Below are 17,503 nucleotides of genomic sequence, written 5' to 3' on the forward strand. Positions count from 1 at the left end.
CAATCGGACCTGCTTCCGAGCGGCACGCATATGTAAGGCATCCAGTGTGAGGCTTTATAAATTTGATTCTTCACAGTAGAGGTCAGATTATAAATTTACTGAGATCAGATATTCACCTTATTCATGATCTCTAATCCATTTCAGATAGAGGTCTACCTGCTCATCACTTTAAGTCCTAGCACAGTGGCTTGAATTTGGTTTTCCGTTTACTGAACGGATAATTACATTATCTGTAATAATGTAATTAAAAAGGTAATAAGTCTGATGATACAAAATCAAACTTGGACGAGGCAGTGTTTTGCAAATAGCAGGTACTCCATATTCTCTCAGTATAGTAAAACTTTGAGCTCTACTATACACAGACACTGGCGATAGAAGGTCAAAGGTACAGAACATAAGACAAAATTCTTTGATTTCAAGGATCGTCAGAGTTGGGCTTTGAATTTGTTGAATAAATAAGTGAATGCTGAATGGGAAAAAGTCAAAACTTTACCTAATCTGAAATTTGCAGTCTATAATATATTTAGTACCTGAAACAGAGCCTCAAGTAGTTACATATTTAATAGCCTAGTCACCGAAATTGTTCTCTGTGCGATGACACTGGCATGTGCACTGACTGCGTAGTAGTCAAGGAAACTTCAGCAGACAAGTTGCCTAGATTCAGACCTGCTCCATCTCTTCTGCAAAGATGATTAAATTACAAACTTAAGACAAAATATAGACCTGTCTTTTCAAAAAGTGTAAGAATCAAAAAATAAATAAAAGCTATCCCTGAAAGAGCCCAGAAATCTTATCCTTGCTGGTCAGTCATAAGGAAAATGTCAGCAGTCTAGTAAAAGTAAGTGACATGGACAGGCTTGTCCTGATTTTAGGTCCTTCTCACTTCACCATCATTAGTGAACTATTCAAATGCAAGCGAATCGCAACATTCTACAGGTTATTGACAAATGGATTTTCTTCTCTTACAAATTATTTACTTATGTGAAGGCTGCCACTTAAGTTTAAACTAGAAACTTTGGAGATCTATTTTTAATAATCTAGAGCACTTAGCAATTAAGAGTTAAATAGCTAAAAGTTTGCAATTTTATACACTGGAGTTCACTGAATCCCTATGTCATGTAACATACGTAAGCCGGCCTCTTTTGCAATCCTCGGGTTCAGTAGTCTGTAAGCCCAATATTTTCTTTGTTCCTAGGAGCTTTGTGGTTTCCAAAACAATGAAGCTTGGGAATATTAAAATCACCAGATACCTATAAAAATCATTTTTCTGAAAACTCCTTGCCATACCATCAATACTGTAAGAACTTACCAAGATTCAGAATATCCATGTCGGTACTAGCACAGTCTTCATTCACCTCACTGAACTCTCTGTATGCACTGCGCTGGAATGACATGTTCAGTAATTAGAATGCAATGAATGAAATGAAAAGGAAAATGTTCATTTTATATTCTTACTAAGCATAAAATATAAAGATGACATGATAAATGTTCAGATGTTTTTATTTTACTTATAAAGCAATACACAAATATTCACATGTGTAAGAAATTATCTTTTAAACATGGAAGCAGATAGTAAACTTCTTAAATCTACTAACTTTACTTTCTAGGAAGGAAAGATGGACTAGGACCAGGAATTGGAATCCTGACTGAATCAAGAAGCTGATACGACAGTGGCAAATTTGGTAACTGTTTCCATGAAATTTACAATTTGATGAAGTAAATGAGTGAGCAGCTACAATTTTAGTTTTTTCTGCCCTGCCAACTTCTCTTCACCCGGTAAATACAGACCATTTGTACTATGAAAGGATATAAAATAATTACCTCAAGTATTAACAGCTCTAGAAGCTGAACTTACAGGTTTGTCACATTATTTGGAAGAGAAAAACTACGGCCACAACCATAGCAACAGATCTGGCTGCATCTAATCCGGGCTTCTCTCCAACTACTTCCCTGTGACCTAATGTTCTCTTATTTATTTTTTCCAGAAGAATACACACATAACAATGAGTAGAAACTTTATCATATCTGAGATATCCTGTAAACGTTACGGAAAGAAAATACCTTTTTAGACAAAAGCATTTCTGTTTCAAGAAGAGTGACACGACTTAGAAGATTACTCCAGCTTTTTTCATTTACCAGTATTTTTCCTTTCACTTTTTCTTCCAAAGAGTCTAATCTACTCTCTATCCAAGTCAGTTTTTTAAGCTTTTCCTCGCAGTCAGCAAGCCGGGTCTGCAGTACAGTAATCTCAGGATGAACTTTTATGCCCTATAATGGTTAGAAAGATTAAAAATAGTATTACACAAACTGGAATTCCCTTAAACATCAATGTGTTCCCATTTCCTTTATGTTGTGTCCACAGTTAGAAAAGGCAGAACTGCATGAGCGCTTAGAGTGCCGTCTGGAGGCGGGCGGCTTGGATGGCACGCTTGCCCACCAATTTCCTCATCTAAGAAGAGAACAGCGGCACTTACTTCAACGGTTCTAGTGAGGATTAAATGAATTAATCGCATAAAGCTCTCAGAACCAAATGGGGTAGCACAATAAAACTGGCGCTCACTAGCTTCTTGTAATACTTAGCACAAGGCTAAGAGGAAATGACTGGGAAATGATAATGCATTGAAACTGTTCAGTTTTCTATAAACAGGAAATAAGCCTAATGGCCATTTGGTAGTTTTTATAAATGCCAACTGTATATTGAGATGTACAAAAGTCACAAGACATAGAAGGGGACAGAAAAAACAGTTTCAGCAATAGCGGTGGAGACTGGACACTCTAACAGAGTCTGTGGCAATAAAGTAATAGAAATATACTGAGACAGAGGGAGAGAGAGGACAGCAAGGGCTCAGAAAGGGAAATGAGGGGCCGTGGCACACCACTGTCCCACTTGCAGACATAGGGAACCAGCGACACAGGCCCTCACTGTACAGAGCAGTACACCTCCGTCACTCACTAGATGAGAAGTTCCCAGGCCACCTCTGCGTCACCCAGAACACCCAGCCCAGCGCCCTAAACATGAGCAGCAAGTGGTACCTGTTGAATTACAATCAGTAAGACTTGTGGATTCTTAAGCAATGATCACAAAGCTAATGTGCCATGATTAATAATTCCAAAGGCTAGAGACATCCCAAAGCTGAGAGGTTGGAGTCATCATGTACACACAAGTAGGAAATACTGGCATCTGTGAAAGAAGCCCAAAATTCTTACCTGTTGCTCAGACTTGATTTCAGCTTCCTTTCCTTCAGGAATCTTTATTTCAGTGGCCTGTACATCACACACGTCAAATGCTTCATTAACATCTGTATCTGCAGTTCGCGCATCTTCAGGAATTTCAACACCATCTTCATCATAGAGGTGACGGATCACCACAGCTTTCTTCTGCAGAGACAGAAAAATGGCAGCTGCTTCAGTGTTTTCCTTACACAGTTACTTTAAATATATACATGGTAACTGCAAAAGAAACATCCTAGCTTCCCTTCAAGATTTACAAAAGTTTAAATTACAACATATAACATATATATCAAGCGTTATGAATTAAACTATTAGCATTGTGTGTGATGATGAAATGCGGTTATGATTTTTTAAAGCCATTCTTAAATGGAAAAATATTCAACTATGCAGTCCAATGATGTCTGGGATTTATTTCGAATTGTGTTAGATTTGTGTGGCAAGATGCTGGGAAAAGTAGTTATAATAAATATGAAACAAGATTAGTTAAGAGTTGATAAATTCCTGAATCTGGGAATGGATACTTTCATATACATTTGAAATGTTCCATAACAACAAGTTATTTTTAAAAGGTTATCACATAATTCACATATACAAATAATCAAGAACTGGCTCTCTGAGTACAACTCATTACAATATTTCCATTAAACAAACCAGAAAGTATCAGACTTTCAGCTAATAACTCAAACTTAATAATGACAAAGCATCAGGTCAAACCCACTGATGCAGGAGTCTTCTACCCACTTCTTTTCCTAGAGGCAGGTGCACACGCGCGGTAAAATCTTACGGCATGGGACACGGAGTCACAGAGAGCCGTCCACAGAAGGTGCCGGGAGAAGAGACGATTAGCTTTAACATTGACTCAACTTTTGCCCCTACACAAAGGAATGTACTCACTGACTCCAACTTTTCTAAGTCAGAGTATTTTCAGTATTTTCTAATTTTGATTATCAGATTTGATGTAGTTGATTAAATTTTGATGGATAACAAAACTTTTAAGAAAATTAAAAGCAAGTCTAATGTCTTGAAATTTTGCATCTTCCTTTCTTAGGACAATTTAGATTATCCTCAGCCCCAATACTGGAATGGAAGATTGAAAAATACATCATCATACCCATTCGTGTTCAGTAAGTGCTTAGTGTGCCTAATACTGCACTAAGAACAAAGAAGGTAAAAAGAACCAGTATAGGAAAACCCCCGTTTATATAAATTCTAGCTGGGGAAGGATATAAGATATAAATCACTTAACAGAAAATCATACTGACAATAGTGAGATGATTTAGTGATTAATGTGGACAAGAACTATGACCATCTATTCAGAAACCATCTTTTCTTATTCCTTTATTACCTGGAGCAAAACATATATATTTTTTAAAAGTTATTAACATAAGAACTTTTTTTCCTTATACTAAAATGTCACTATTTTATATAAATACACAAATATATAAATTTCCTTTTAATAGACTGTTAAATTATGAACTGGGGAAAAATAACTTTCTAGATTTTACTTCAGCCAGAAACTATTCACATCCTTTATCTAATTATACATTGATTATTCATCTGGTCTAACCTGCAAACTCAAAACTCTGGTTTCCCCTAGATGGAAGACAGGTGAAAGTATGTTTATCATTATGAAATAATATTTGGCTTTAATTTCTCTTGGAGATAGGTTTCCCACCTCTAAGTGCAATGGACTCATTCAGCCTCTGCTGTTCAAAGCAGACGGGGACAGGGAAGATAACGATCAACAAAGAAAATGTTCAAAACACTAACCCAAAACCGTATTACAGACTGCGAGACTATCAATCTGTATAATGAACATTTGTGGTATAGAAATATGAATGTACATAAATGAATCACCATAACCTGTCACTATAACTAATGGCGTGCTCTTTAGTTTCCATGTTTCAGGCAGACTAGATAAATAACAGAGAGGAAATGTTCAGGACCACGTAATGTTACCTTCCTAAGTCATCGTTATTTTCTCTGGGAAATGAGGCAGAATTAGGAATTAGAAGTATAAAGAGAAAGCTTGCTCAATTTACATTTGTATCCTCTTCTTAAAACTTTAGGAATGTCCCGCAGGTAATATATGGTATGCATTGTTAAAAATCTTTATACTGTAATATCTGACTAGAATGTTTTAACAGCTGCTAGTCAGAAAAGTGAACCTTGTACACTGCATCGATTAGGCAGATAATTCTTCACACTATATGACACGTTTTCTTCGCATTTTCCTACCTTCCCTGAAGTCATAAACCTGCCACCAATGTCAACGCCAACCGTTTCTGTAGATGTCTTCTCACTGCTTGAAGAAGGTGCTGACCTGCCAGAACTGATTTTCTTTCTATGTTGTGAGGGAGCCTAAAAAAGGGAAGTGTCATAATAAATTCTGTGGGAAAGCATGATGTGTATTTAAATCCTAGTATCATTTAAATATTAAAATATGGAATACGACTGCCAAATACTGAGAGTCTAAATGAGAACACACATCTTTTGAAAACTAAGAAGTGATGAAAATGTATTGTTTGAACTGTTAGTTTAGGCCTAGTAGCTCCAAATCGCAAATGTGTAAAAACCAGTGACTAGTATTTAAACCAAGTATTACAAGGTTATCCAAATCTGTGATTAATGCATTGCTGTATTATGTGTTAATCTGCATTAGTTAAGGTATTGATTTTATACTTTAACACACCGAGTCACTTAACATAAGCTAAAATCTATTAATAATAATTACCTTCTCAAGACTATTTAACTCCTTGTGCTTTCTCATCACACAATTCAAAATATCACAAATGATTTGGATTTTCCATTCTGCAAACCCACACTGGAGAAACTGCTTTTTTGTCAAGATTGGTTTATAATTAAATTGATCACGAAGAAGCTGTAAAGAAGGAATAGATCAATGTAGTGGTTGTGAGCAATTTCTTTCAATAATATATAATGATAAATGGCCACCTGGTCAGGAACATAATGCTATCTTGAAAAAAGGAGGATCAAGCCATTAAATAAAGTGTACTCGAGATTTGTGGGGGTGGTGTGGCTGGAGATCAGGTAAGAGAGGCATCCAGGCAGAAAACAGGTAGCTAAGAATGTACTGAAAATAGGCAGCTGTCTAGAGAGGTGGAAAAATACAGCCAATGATCAAAAAGTTCAAATAGCCTCATAGCTACTTGAAAAATACCTTAGCTCACTATAGAGGCCACACCAGCTGTCAGAGAACCACAGTTCTTATTTGTTTATAATTCTTCTACTCCATGCTGTTTTAGACAATTCGGTGGGCCTCTGAGTTTCAATTTTTCAGTTGTAGGATGAGAGAAACAGATGACACCAATAATTCCTAAACCTCCCCTGTGGAACCCTAGGATTTCTTCAAAGTACCTCTTAGGGTTCCACAGAAGCTTCCCAAGTAAACGATTATGAATTGTAAGAATCTACATATAAAATTTCCCATTTCATCAAATGCAACTCTACTTCAAAAAGGTTTTGCTATTTAAAGAAGCTGAAGAAAACCACAGTATTTGGGCAAAAATTAATAATACTAAGTAGGGGTTTTTTTTTTTAGTCAAATATGAGATTAAGTTCGAAACGCATACAGAAAACATGCAGATACTATGGTAAATAGAAGACATGGTCTTAGACCTCAAGGAACAAAAATCTCAAAGTTGTTGTTTCTTCTTATAAACAATGGAATTAACTCATCATTCCATGAACCACAAACTTTACTCAATAAAATCACATTTCTAGCTTTTGCCAGTATACCAAAGTTTACCAAAATTTGACATAAAAAGGGCAAATGATAATCAATGACATGTTTACTAGTTATCCTATTTATTTGAGTATGAAACACACAGCAAACTTGAATTAAATGTTGATTAAAACAGGGACTACATTTAAATGAGATAAATCTATATGAAAATATCCTGCAACTGTGTGCTACATATATTTAAGGAGTTATAAAAACATCAACCTTAAAAACATTCAATGATTTCTAAAATAGATGCTTCATAAACTCAAAAACACCTTATAGACAGTATCCACAAAGCGCAAGTCGTTCTTTGCCACGAGCTCTGTATTGGACTCCACCAGAAGTTCTGCTACGTAAGGTGAGTATGAGGTGAGGGAATAGCTGATGATGGGCAGACATGCTGCCGGATCCCCCTTCACCAAGCTGTTAGGAAAAAAGAAAAAGATTTTTAATGATCCTAAGTCCACAAAGTTGGATAATCATGGAAACATAAGGAGTGTCAGTAATTTATAACTTAACACTGAGGCTGCAGCAATCGGGTGACACGACCCCTACTCCAAGCCAGTCTGGCCAAATCACCCGGAGACACCACTGCTCGTCTGCTGACTTCGGAGAGCTCTCTACCCCGACAGCCTATCTGCCGCCGGACTTACTGACTCCCCAGGCCTCACCTCACGATCTAGTCCGTTTGCTCCTACTAATAAGACAAAAGCACCACCGTCAGCACTCAAGCACCCTTTATGACTATGCAAACACGTGTTCTCCTACCACCTTTGCTCTGTCCCCCAGCCTGCAGGGGCGGAACCTTACGGCTTCCGAGCTGGAGAAGGGCAAACGGGGCTGGAAAGTCGTGAGGCCGATCTGCTCACTCTCCTCCACTCACACCAGGCTCACGTGAAATCTGCGCCTTACGCGGCTAGTCCTCCAGTCTAGAAAGGTGCCCCGCTGTTCTTGACTGTTATTCGTTCCTTCTGAACGATTTCTCAAATCTCAAGCCTTCCACGAAGCCATCCTCCACCTTCTGACCCGCGTGATCTCCCCGAGGGACGCGGCACAGTCAGTATCCGATGCCTCGTGCTCTGTCTTGTACTCTTAAGTGTCTGCACGGATGGGTCTTATCTTCCCAGTGGGAAGTACCTTCACAGATTCTCCCACCACCAAGCACAGGAGGTATTTGTTCACTTAGCCACTTATATTTGTTTAACTGAAGTAAAAATGCACTTATGTAAAACATTTGTTTTCCAGAAAATTCAGGACATATATAAACCTTCCAACCCCAGCTTTTTAATAAGGCAGAGAACAAGTACAGGATTGCACTGTTCTTAAGAACAAATAAATTGTTTCTCTTTTATGTTAATAGGTACAATAATATTTTACCCAACGAGAAAACTGCCTTGGCAATCTTGTCTATTGGAAGACAGTTCAAAAACAGGAAATGAAAAACATGTTTTGAGCAGCAAAATCTGCCCATTTTATGCAAACTGAATAGAATTTTGCCAGTTCTGCATTTAACACCGCATGTTAAACAAGCTCAAATATCTTGGTCATTTAGTTTCCAAGGACTTTGATTAGAAACAGCAAGAAAAAGTTATTAACTGGCACACCAACACAAAAAAACAGCAGGTAGCAAGAAGAAATTTAAAACGGGAAAAAGTAGTACGAAGTAAAATGTGTGGGGGCAGATGTATGTGAGGGTGGGGGGCCACCCGCGGGAGCAGCTGCCAAGCGTGTGACCCACCTCAGTGCTATGGAAGCATCTGAAAGTCCTTGTTCTTAAGGGCACTTGAATCATCAGTAGAAATCAAATGTTCACGCACTGCACTCAGAAGACAGAATAACCGGTGTATTTCAGAACTATTCCTATTAAGCTGTCTTTTAGAATGTTGATGCTTCATGTGGTAAGAGAAAACTTGACCACTCAAACTGGCTAGGTCCCAGCACGACCAGACAGGAGAGATCCTCTGCTCTGCGTACTAAGGGAAGCCAGTACACACTACGGAGCCCCCGCTTCTCATGTAGCCCTAGGCCTGTAGTAGCGGCTGCTAGCACGAAGCCTTCTCCCGCCTCTCGCCTCTCTACCCCTCATCTGCGGTCGTCTTGCGGGTCAGCTCTCCCTAGTGTAAAATGACAACATCCATGCTTAGACGTAAAGTGCATTGTGCCAGGATTCCACTTAGTAGCTGGTTCAACCAAGTTTCACTCTACAACTTGAATATATACATAATCTGGACTTGACCACTGACACCTACTCATTGAATAAATGTTTCATTAGCTCCTAACGTGTGCTAGGCAATCCTGGAGGCAGGGATGCTGCAACGAGCAGAACAGAGTACCAGACTTCAGTGGGGAAAAGATTTCATCAATCAATAATACCAGGTAAGTATTAAAGGATAGAAGACAACAGGCCTACCAAATTAGACTGGCGTGAATATACAGGAAGTGTGTGCTGCTATATTCTACAAAAGCGAGTTAATCATATTTGGAAAGTGGAAACTAAAGTGAAAGGTTCAAGGTGAGTCTGTTAAACGAATCAGTTTAATAGTAATCTTTGAGTATGGTATAGGTTGTCAGAAGAAATCTATTAACTAGAACCTTCCAAATCAAAAGGAAATACCATCCAACTAAATGTGAGATGGCAGTAAATTATATAATTTAGTATATAATCAGTGAATTAGTGAACTAGTTATGTAATTTGTAAAATCCGTTTTATTCTATGTGTTTAAAAGTTGTACAGAGACCATGTCTTATACTGATACATTGTGCTTCTACTTCTAAAAGGTGTTTTAGATGTTGAGTTGGCATTTTTCATTAATTCATACTCAGATACAAACTTTTAATTCTCTGCTTTCTAAAAATTGTAATCATTTCAAGGATAATTTTTAAATGACTCATAAAATATGGGTTATTATTTAGATATTTCTCTCATTTCAAATAGTCTCTTAAATCATTACCAAAAAGAATATATGTAGGTTTGATGTAGACCTTACCCCATACAATCCACCTCATTAGGATAATTTAGAGAGCGAAGCACTTGCTCTAGGTTCCGTAAGCTTCTTTTTAAGTCACCAGTTGCCATTATTTAACATTTACATTCAGCTTCAGCCTTTGAAATCTAATTTTTCACCTAAAAAAAAAATCCATGAAACATTGGTTCAGTCTGCATATTTTTGAACTTTATTCTACGTTGTTCTCATCTCCTATAGGCACTTGACCATACTCATCTTATCAGCTATTATCTCCTACTCATCTAGTAGTATCTTGTATCTACCATATATTCCTAAACATAGAGTTCACTTTTCCCCCCAATATTTTCCTTGCAAAAAGTATGCTTGCCTATGTTCATGTTCTCATTTTATATGTATCTTAATTTGTGTCATACTCTCCCCAATATTGAGAACAACAAAGTACCATTTGAGAAGACATATCAACCTGAAATAATGTCCATAAATGACAATTACAGAGACTTATAAAAGCTCCACAATAAAATTAGTAAAAACTGGAAACAAAGAAATTTAGCATAGATTTAGGCATTATTCCCAGGGCTCTGACCTCACATAGTTGCCAACCAGAAACTTTGTGAAAAAAATAAAAATAGATAAGTTAAAAAATGCAGGGTTCAGGAGGAAAAATATGGCAGATTAAATGCATGTTACCTACATTTCTTTTTTCTAGACAACACTAACATGAAAGTAATGAAAAACCCATATATACTCAAGAGGGCAGATTCCACAAGACGGAGGAGGTACCAACAAAATGCGGGAGGGAGGGAAGCAGTAGATGAGTGACAACCGGCCCAGCAGAGCAGAGACAGGCTCATCGTGTTGCCTATTTAGAGGAAAACCAACGGCAGCAAGAGAGGTTCCGAAGTGAGGGGCCCAGGAGACTTCTGAAAAGCTGAGGGGTATGGCCAGGGGCTTGAAATAAGAATGATCACGTGAAAGCCCACATAAAGAGCTGCTAAACCCTAGACTTTTATTTCCCTTCTCCCACCTGCCCCCCGAGATGCATGACTTGCTCACCTAGGCAACCACCTCCCTGCTTCCCTGGGATCAGCAAAGAGTTTTCAGACAATATCAGAGCACAGTCCGTGAATTACAAAAGTTACAAATTGTACTTCACTAAAATTAAGAACTTCTGTTCTATAAGAGACAATGTTAAGAGAGTGAAAAGACAGGCCACAGACAGGGAGAGAATATTTACAAAACACACTGAATAAAAGTTTGTTTCTAAAATATAAAAGACCTTTTAGAGTAAAAAAAACAAAGCGCCCAACTAAAAAAATGGGTAAAATATCTAGACATACATCTCAACAAAAAAAATATACAGGTGGCAAATAAATACATAAGAAAAGATGCTCAACATATCATTAGGCAATGCAAATTAAAAAAGTGAAGTATCACTACACACCTATTTTCATGGCTAGAATCCAAAAAACTGACAATACCAAATATTTATGAGAATATGGAGCAACAGGAACTCTCATTATTGCTGGTGGGAAGGCACAGCGATTTTACAAGATAATTTGGCAGATTCTTATGAAGTTAAACATAGTCTTACCATACAATCAGCAATCATGCAAACAGACATTCACTGAACTAATTTGAAAACTTATGTACATACAAGATCCTACATGTGAATGTTTACAGCAATTCCAATCATAATCATGAAAAAGTGAAAACAACCAAGATGTCCATCAATAGGTGAATGCATGAAAAAAAACTGTGGTATGACCATACAATGGAATATTACTTAGCAATAAAAAGAAATGAGCTATAAAGCCATAAAACACATGGATGTACTTTAATAATGCATATTGCTAAATAAAAGAAACTAGTCTGAAAAGGCTGCATATTGTATGATTTCAATTATATGACACTTTAGAAAAGGCAAAACTAGAGGCAATAAAAACCTCAGATCAGTGGTTGCCAAGGTTAAGAGGGAGGAGACTTGAATAGGTGAGCGCAGGGGAATTTTTTAGAGAGGTGAAACTATTGATACTGTAATGGGAGATACACGACTTTATGCATTTGTCAAAACTGTACAGCACAAAGAGTGACCCTTCATGTATGCAAATTAAAAAACCCATTTAGGAAGCTGGGATATCCCAGGAAGAAATAACACTGTGATGAGAGTAACTCTGTTACCTATGTGTGAAACCCCCTCATAGAAAGGAGTAGGTGGAAAAGGGGCTGACAAAGTCACCTGAGACTAAAGGCAAAAATTAATTGCACATAAATATTGTTTCCCATGTACATTTGGGTTAATTCTAACACTTCCATACATCTATATGGGAAGTGGACAACTAGGTAAATGGATGGCTCAATAGTACGAGCCAGGTTTCTCATTGCTGCAGTGGGAAGTCACAGATTGGCAAGAGGAAACGGCTACTGTGGATCATGACTAACAGATTAGCATTAGACACATCAGTGCGAACTCACATTTAGTTTAATATAGATAGTTTTATATTGTGGTATTTATAGATATGTGCACATGGACAGCTTAGTGTACACACATATACTTCCTCTCTCTGTCAGCTGAAGGTGATGAAAAGCAGTGGGCAGTCCCGTAGCACAGAGCACACCCTGCGTCCAGATCTTGTGTCATACCATTCTCCAGTAAATGGAACCAATGGCTCCCTGAGGAAACGGTCAGTTCTAGCACTGGGGCAAAATACACAAGATGAGCCTGAAGCATCACGTAGTTCCAGAAAATGAGAAATACATACAGAAAAAAACAAACGCACCCCTCACTGATGTCAAAAGAGTGCAGGGGCCAAATGAAACAGTTCCCAATGGTCAGAGCCCAAGCAATCTGAATGATATAATTAATAAGATTGTACTGGATTATAACCCAAAGTGTAAGACAAAACAAAAAGCCAATCAGTATAATTCAATACATCAACAAGGGAGGAAAACCTTATTATCATTTCAATACGTGCAGAACAGGCATTTGACAAAATTCAACATCCATTCATGATATAATCCTTAGGACACTAAGAATAGAAGGGAACTGCCTGCACTTGATGAAAGATATTTATAAAAATATGTTGAAAACATCATAATAAATGGTGGAATAGTGAAAGCTTTCTTCTTGAGACTGGGAATAAGGCAAATTTATTCACTTTCATCATTTCTATTCAACATTGTACAAGAGCTCATAGACAGTACAAAAATGCAAGAAAAAGAAAGATGAGAAAGGAAGAAATAAAAATGACATTATTTACAGATAACACAATTGTATATAACAAAAATCTAAAAGAAATATTAAGTGAATTTAGGAAAGTTACTGGACAGAAGGCCAATATACAAAAATCAAGTGTATTTCTCTGTATTCCCCAAATTATTGTTTTTAAAATTATGTATGTATAAATAATTCACTGTGGCCTCAATAAATATATAAACATATGACCAAATCTACAAAAGATGTGTAAGACCTCCAAACAAAAACTATAAAACTTTATTGAAATGTATTAAAGAAGCCCTAAATAGAAGAGGTATACACCTTGTTCAAGGATTGAAAAAAAACTCAATAAATGGACCCACAGATGCAAGGTATTCCCTCTCCCCTCCAAAGAAAATCCCTGAAGTTTTTTTTAGGTGGAAACTGACAAGCTCATTCTAAAATCTAGATAGAAATGCAACAGAAAAGGATAACAATCTCGAAGAAGATCAAAATTGGAGGACTTAACCTCTGAATATCAAGACTATAAAGTTAAATTCAGAACTAGTGAAAAAATTCAAATGAGACAATGGAGCAGAACAGGGTCCAGAAAAAGACCATGCATATATTGACACTAGATTTATGACAAAGTTGATGCTGAGTAGCCCTGGAAAAAGGATGGCCTTTTTCAGTAAATAGTACTGTATCAACTGGATATTCCGATGGAATAAATAAGTCTTGACCTCCTGATGTAAAGGGTACCTCACATCCTTCACAAAATTAATTCCAGGTTTGTTGAAGACCTAAATGCAAAATGTACAGTCACCAGGCTTTCCGGATATCACAGAGAATATTTTTTATGATCTTCACGTAGCGAAAGACATCTCAAGATTGTCAAAATGAACTGCATTACAATAAGGAACTTCTGTTCACCAAAAGATACCCTTAAGACTGGAAAGATAAGCCATTGAGTAGAAGATGATGCTAGCATTATATGTAACAAAAACATGAATCCATATCTAGAATATGTGAAGAACTTCTTACAAAGTAATCAAAAAAGAAAGACAAATAAATAGAAAAAGGGAAAGAGACCTGAAAAGGAACCTTAGAAAAGAGTAAACATGTGAAAAGATACTCAATGTCATTAGTCATTAGGGAATTACAAAATAAATCCAAAATGTGAGTCCACAGAACACCTGAAACTCACACAATGCTGTGAAAAAGTAAATCAATACAATTACTTCAGAAGACTTATTGGCAGTATCTACTAAAGCTGACATACATAAGGCCTGTGAAACAAGAATATGATGCCAAAGAATACACATTAACAGAATATGTGTGTGTGTGTATATGCACCAAAAGATATGAACAATATTTGAGGTTTTAAAATAAGATGGTTCATTTTTAAAATCCCAAAGAAAATACCATGGGATTTTATTTTTTAATGACTCATATGGGTAGGACTTTCATTAGATTTTCAAAGGTTATTCCCAAAGGAGGTTCATTAAAAAGTGGATAGGTAAATAAATGGTTAAGAACCTTTGCTAGAAAGAGATAAGCTTCTAAATTACAGAAAGCTCAATAACACATTTAAAAATATCTATTTGTACCTATCCATGGACACTTAAAGGAAAATAATAACAGTACCTTGAGAAATGAATCCTCTGGGAATGAAGCTCCTTTAAAATGAAGTCATTGACAGTAAAAACAAAACAAAATTCATAAATCAGGTGAAGTAGAGTCAGTATGATCTTTCCCAGCTCGTCAACATTCCAGAGTTGCCTGGGATACAAATCGTCTCCTCGCACACCTTCTCTGTATCTATACATAACTAGTAGTAATAAGTCTAGCAATTTGCAAAAATCCTAAGTTCGGAAAGCTTTCCTATTTTAAGCGCCTAGCCACCTAATTCTGTACCCGCTCCTCATCTTTAAGAACACAGTGTCTCACTGTTCCAAGTTTCTTCTTGTTTATCAACATGGTAAGGCATGGGTCATTGAATATAATTTTATATATGCATGCATGGGATTTAGTATTTTTCAGTTCATCAGTTTTTAGCTAAACATTTACATTTTTAAGCAGAGAGAATTTCAGGTACTGTCAAATGGTAGATAACTGGGAAAAAAAGGAAGTGATCCTGAAATCACATTATACAAAACACTAAGCAAGTAACCTTACTTAACATCCTTTTAGGATGACTAGGGGTTAGATGGACCTATGGAAGCAGTGAGATGACCTCCCAAGACCAGCCTTTACCTTTCTGGAAAAGATGAAATGGGTATTAATCTGCTTATAACTGCAAAAAAATATTCTGAGATATGTCATTGGCCAATATAGTTATATAAGTCTGAGCTTGTTTTACGGCCCAATTATCTTAACATAATTCTGAGCACAGATTTCCCCCCCAAAATAGTCTATAACTTTAATGTAAATCGTCTCTCTTCCACAGACTTCCTTTAATTCTTCTAGATGTAAATTCCATCTTTCCACTACATGCAATTTGTTTTATTTAATACTTCATGGTATCTTTCCATCTTCCCACTCTCTGAAGTACAGGTACATTTATGAGTGTCTCCTATCGCTTCTACCTCTGATAACGGGGTTTCTGACAACAAAGTATCTCCCTGGAATGCATCCTCTTCAGGACCAGCATAGTTTGAAGAACAGTAAGATACAAGCACAGCTTGGATCTGCAGGTGAAGGAGACAGGTGATAAAACAGAATAGAAAAAATAAAGGAATTTAGAAAACTGTATTACAAGAAAAAATCACAGCTACTGCTCTACATTTTTCTAGAAAGGCTTTACTAAGTCTCTCATAAAATTGAAAAACACTAAAATTAAGATAGAAGAAGCAAATCAACGACTCACGCTCACTTTAACATAACTTTCAGAAATGAAAAATACCTTGTTACTTTTTTAAAAATTAAATGTTCACTTTACAAAGCTTATCAAAGGGAATAATAAAAGGTATTTCTCAGCTTGCAGCACAGATTCAATCGCTAAGATCAATATGGCTTCCTAACTTCCTCCAGGGTTCTCTCTACAAGTCAGATCTGCCCATCCGAATTTATTACGGGACACTTCCTGAAAACGGTATAGAGTACCATCTAAGATATAAGATTTTTAATTTAGCTTAATCTCACTGCTTTAGAGGTCGGTAAGTGATGCCTCCGAACGGAATGCCACTGAACTCAAAGTGATTTGAGTTCAGAATAAAGCAATTACACTGACTGGAACGATGATGGTGAACGGCTGGAAGTCTGAATAGCTCATAACGCTAGCTGTTATCTAAGACCATGTATTAAAAATAAAACCGAGTAGAGATGAGGTTAAGTTCATGAAACTTCCCGCAAAAGTTACTAGGGAAATTCTGCGCTAGGAGGAAGGAAGAAAGGTCTAGGAAAGGGAGAACACCGAGAAAATTGTGGGGGAAACAAAGGGACTAAGAGACAAGCATAGAGCTCAGCACGACTGCTGTGTCACATACAAAACTGTTAAAAGGTTTGCGGATAATTTTAGAAAAACATCCTAGGATAGCCATCATTGCAAAGGCCACGACTGATTTTTCCGTAGTGAGGGGAAAAAGCAAGGGTCGTCTAGGAAGGTGGGGACATACTGAAACACCAGGAAAATGCAAGCAAGGAAAACACCGACAGCTACTTGGATCTTTTCCTCCAGGCAGCTCCAAGCCCAGAGGATCCGGCGGGAGGAACAGTCCGTCTGCGAGTCCCCAGCCCTAAACTCCGACCCCGTCTCCAAGGGGGAGCGGCCACGATTCCTCCTACTTCGGTGGTGTCACAGGATAACTGGGTGTAGAAGCAGGGCCGACCGAGGCTCCCCTCGCCCCAGCCGGTGTAAACACTGAAAGGGCAGATCTGGTCGGGGCTCCCGCGGGGCCGCCCGACCGGCAGCGGAGCGACAACCCCCGGCCCAGCGCAGCAGCGCCTCGGAAGGGCCCCGGCCGCCCAGCGCCACGGACGCCCCCGGAGCCCGCCTGCGGACCGCCTGCGGCACCCAGGCCCGGCGCCCGCCGCGCCGCCCGTTCGTGCTCGGAACGGCCGGTGCCAGCTCGCCGAGCCCCGCCGCCGGACCCCAGCGGCCGCCGCCCGCGCCCCGCGACTCCCCGCGGCAGATTCCGCACCACGTGCGTCCGGCCGGAGGAGACCCACCCCGCTGAGCGTCCGCTCCAAGGCCGGTCCCGGCCCGAGGCCGAGCGGGAGGCCGCCGAGGCCGGGGGCTGCAGAGGGGCGCGGGCCGCAGACGGAGAAGCTGGGCGCCTCTGGCGAATCGTACACGCGGGGGTAAAAGTGCGTCCCCTTTAAGCCCCGAACCCGAACGTCACTTCCGGCAACAATAGGAAACGTCAA

At 38.5% G+C, this 17,503-nt stretch overlaps 1 protein-coding gene and 1 long non-coding RNA gene across 15 annotated transcripts in view; one reads left to right on the plus strand and one right to left on the minus strand.

Moving 5' to 3' along the window:
- LOC140848568 (uncharacterized) overlaps nt 1–1,729 on the plus strand; it is a 25,143-nt gene extending 23,414 nt beyond the window's left edge. Inside the window, exon 3 of the long non-coding RNA XR_012129671.1 lies at nt 1,608–1,729. This is a non-coding gene — a long non-coding RNA (uncharacterized lncRNA). The remainder of the gene's footprint in view (nt 1–1,607) is intronic.
- CEP44 (centrosomal protein 44) overlaps nt 1–17,498 on the minus strand; it is a 22,201-nt gene extending 4,703 nt beyond the window's left edge. For 3 of the 14 annotated variants that reach the window (XM_017651039.3, XM_073232803.1, XM_073232802.1), the window contains exons 1-8: nt 17,306–17,498; nt 9,964–10,100; nt 7,252–7,399; nt 5,966–6,112; nt 5,470–5,592; nt 3,208–3,378; nt 2,062–2,268; nt 1,310–1,382 (exon numbers count right to left, since the gene is read on the minus strand). In XM_017651039.3, the coding sequence (XP_017506528.2) occupies nt 1,310–1,382; nt 2,062–2,268; nt 3,208–3,378; nt 5,470–5,592; nt 5,966–6,112; nt 7,252–7,399; nt 9,964–10,052 (958 nt within the window). In that variant the 5' untranslated portion in view covers nt 10,053–10,100; nt 17,306–17,498. Of the gene's footprint in view, nt 1–1,309; nt 1,383–2,061; nt 2,269–3,207; nt 3,379–5,469; nt 5,593–5,965; nt 6,113–7,251; nt 7,400–9,963; nt 10,101–10,995; nt 11,020–14,782; nt 15,826–16,752; nt 17,231–17,277 lie in introns of those variants that run through there. The other 11 variants (XM_073232801.1, XM_073232804.1, XM_073232796.1 and 8 more) reach the window with 10 other exon arrangements.
- Between the last annotated feature and the right edge of the window lie 5 nt (nt 17,499–17,503).

Source organism: Manis javanica, chromosome 3 (genome assembly GCF_040802235.1).
Source record: "Manis javanica isolate MJ-LG chromosome 3, MJ_LKY, whole genome shotgun sequence".
Taxonomy (NCBI): Eukaryota; Metazoa; Chordata; class Mammalia; order Pholidota; family Manidae; genus Manis; species Manis javanica.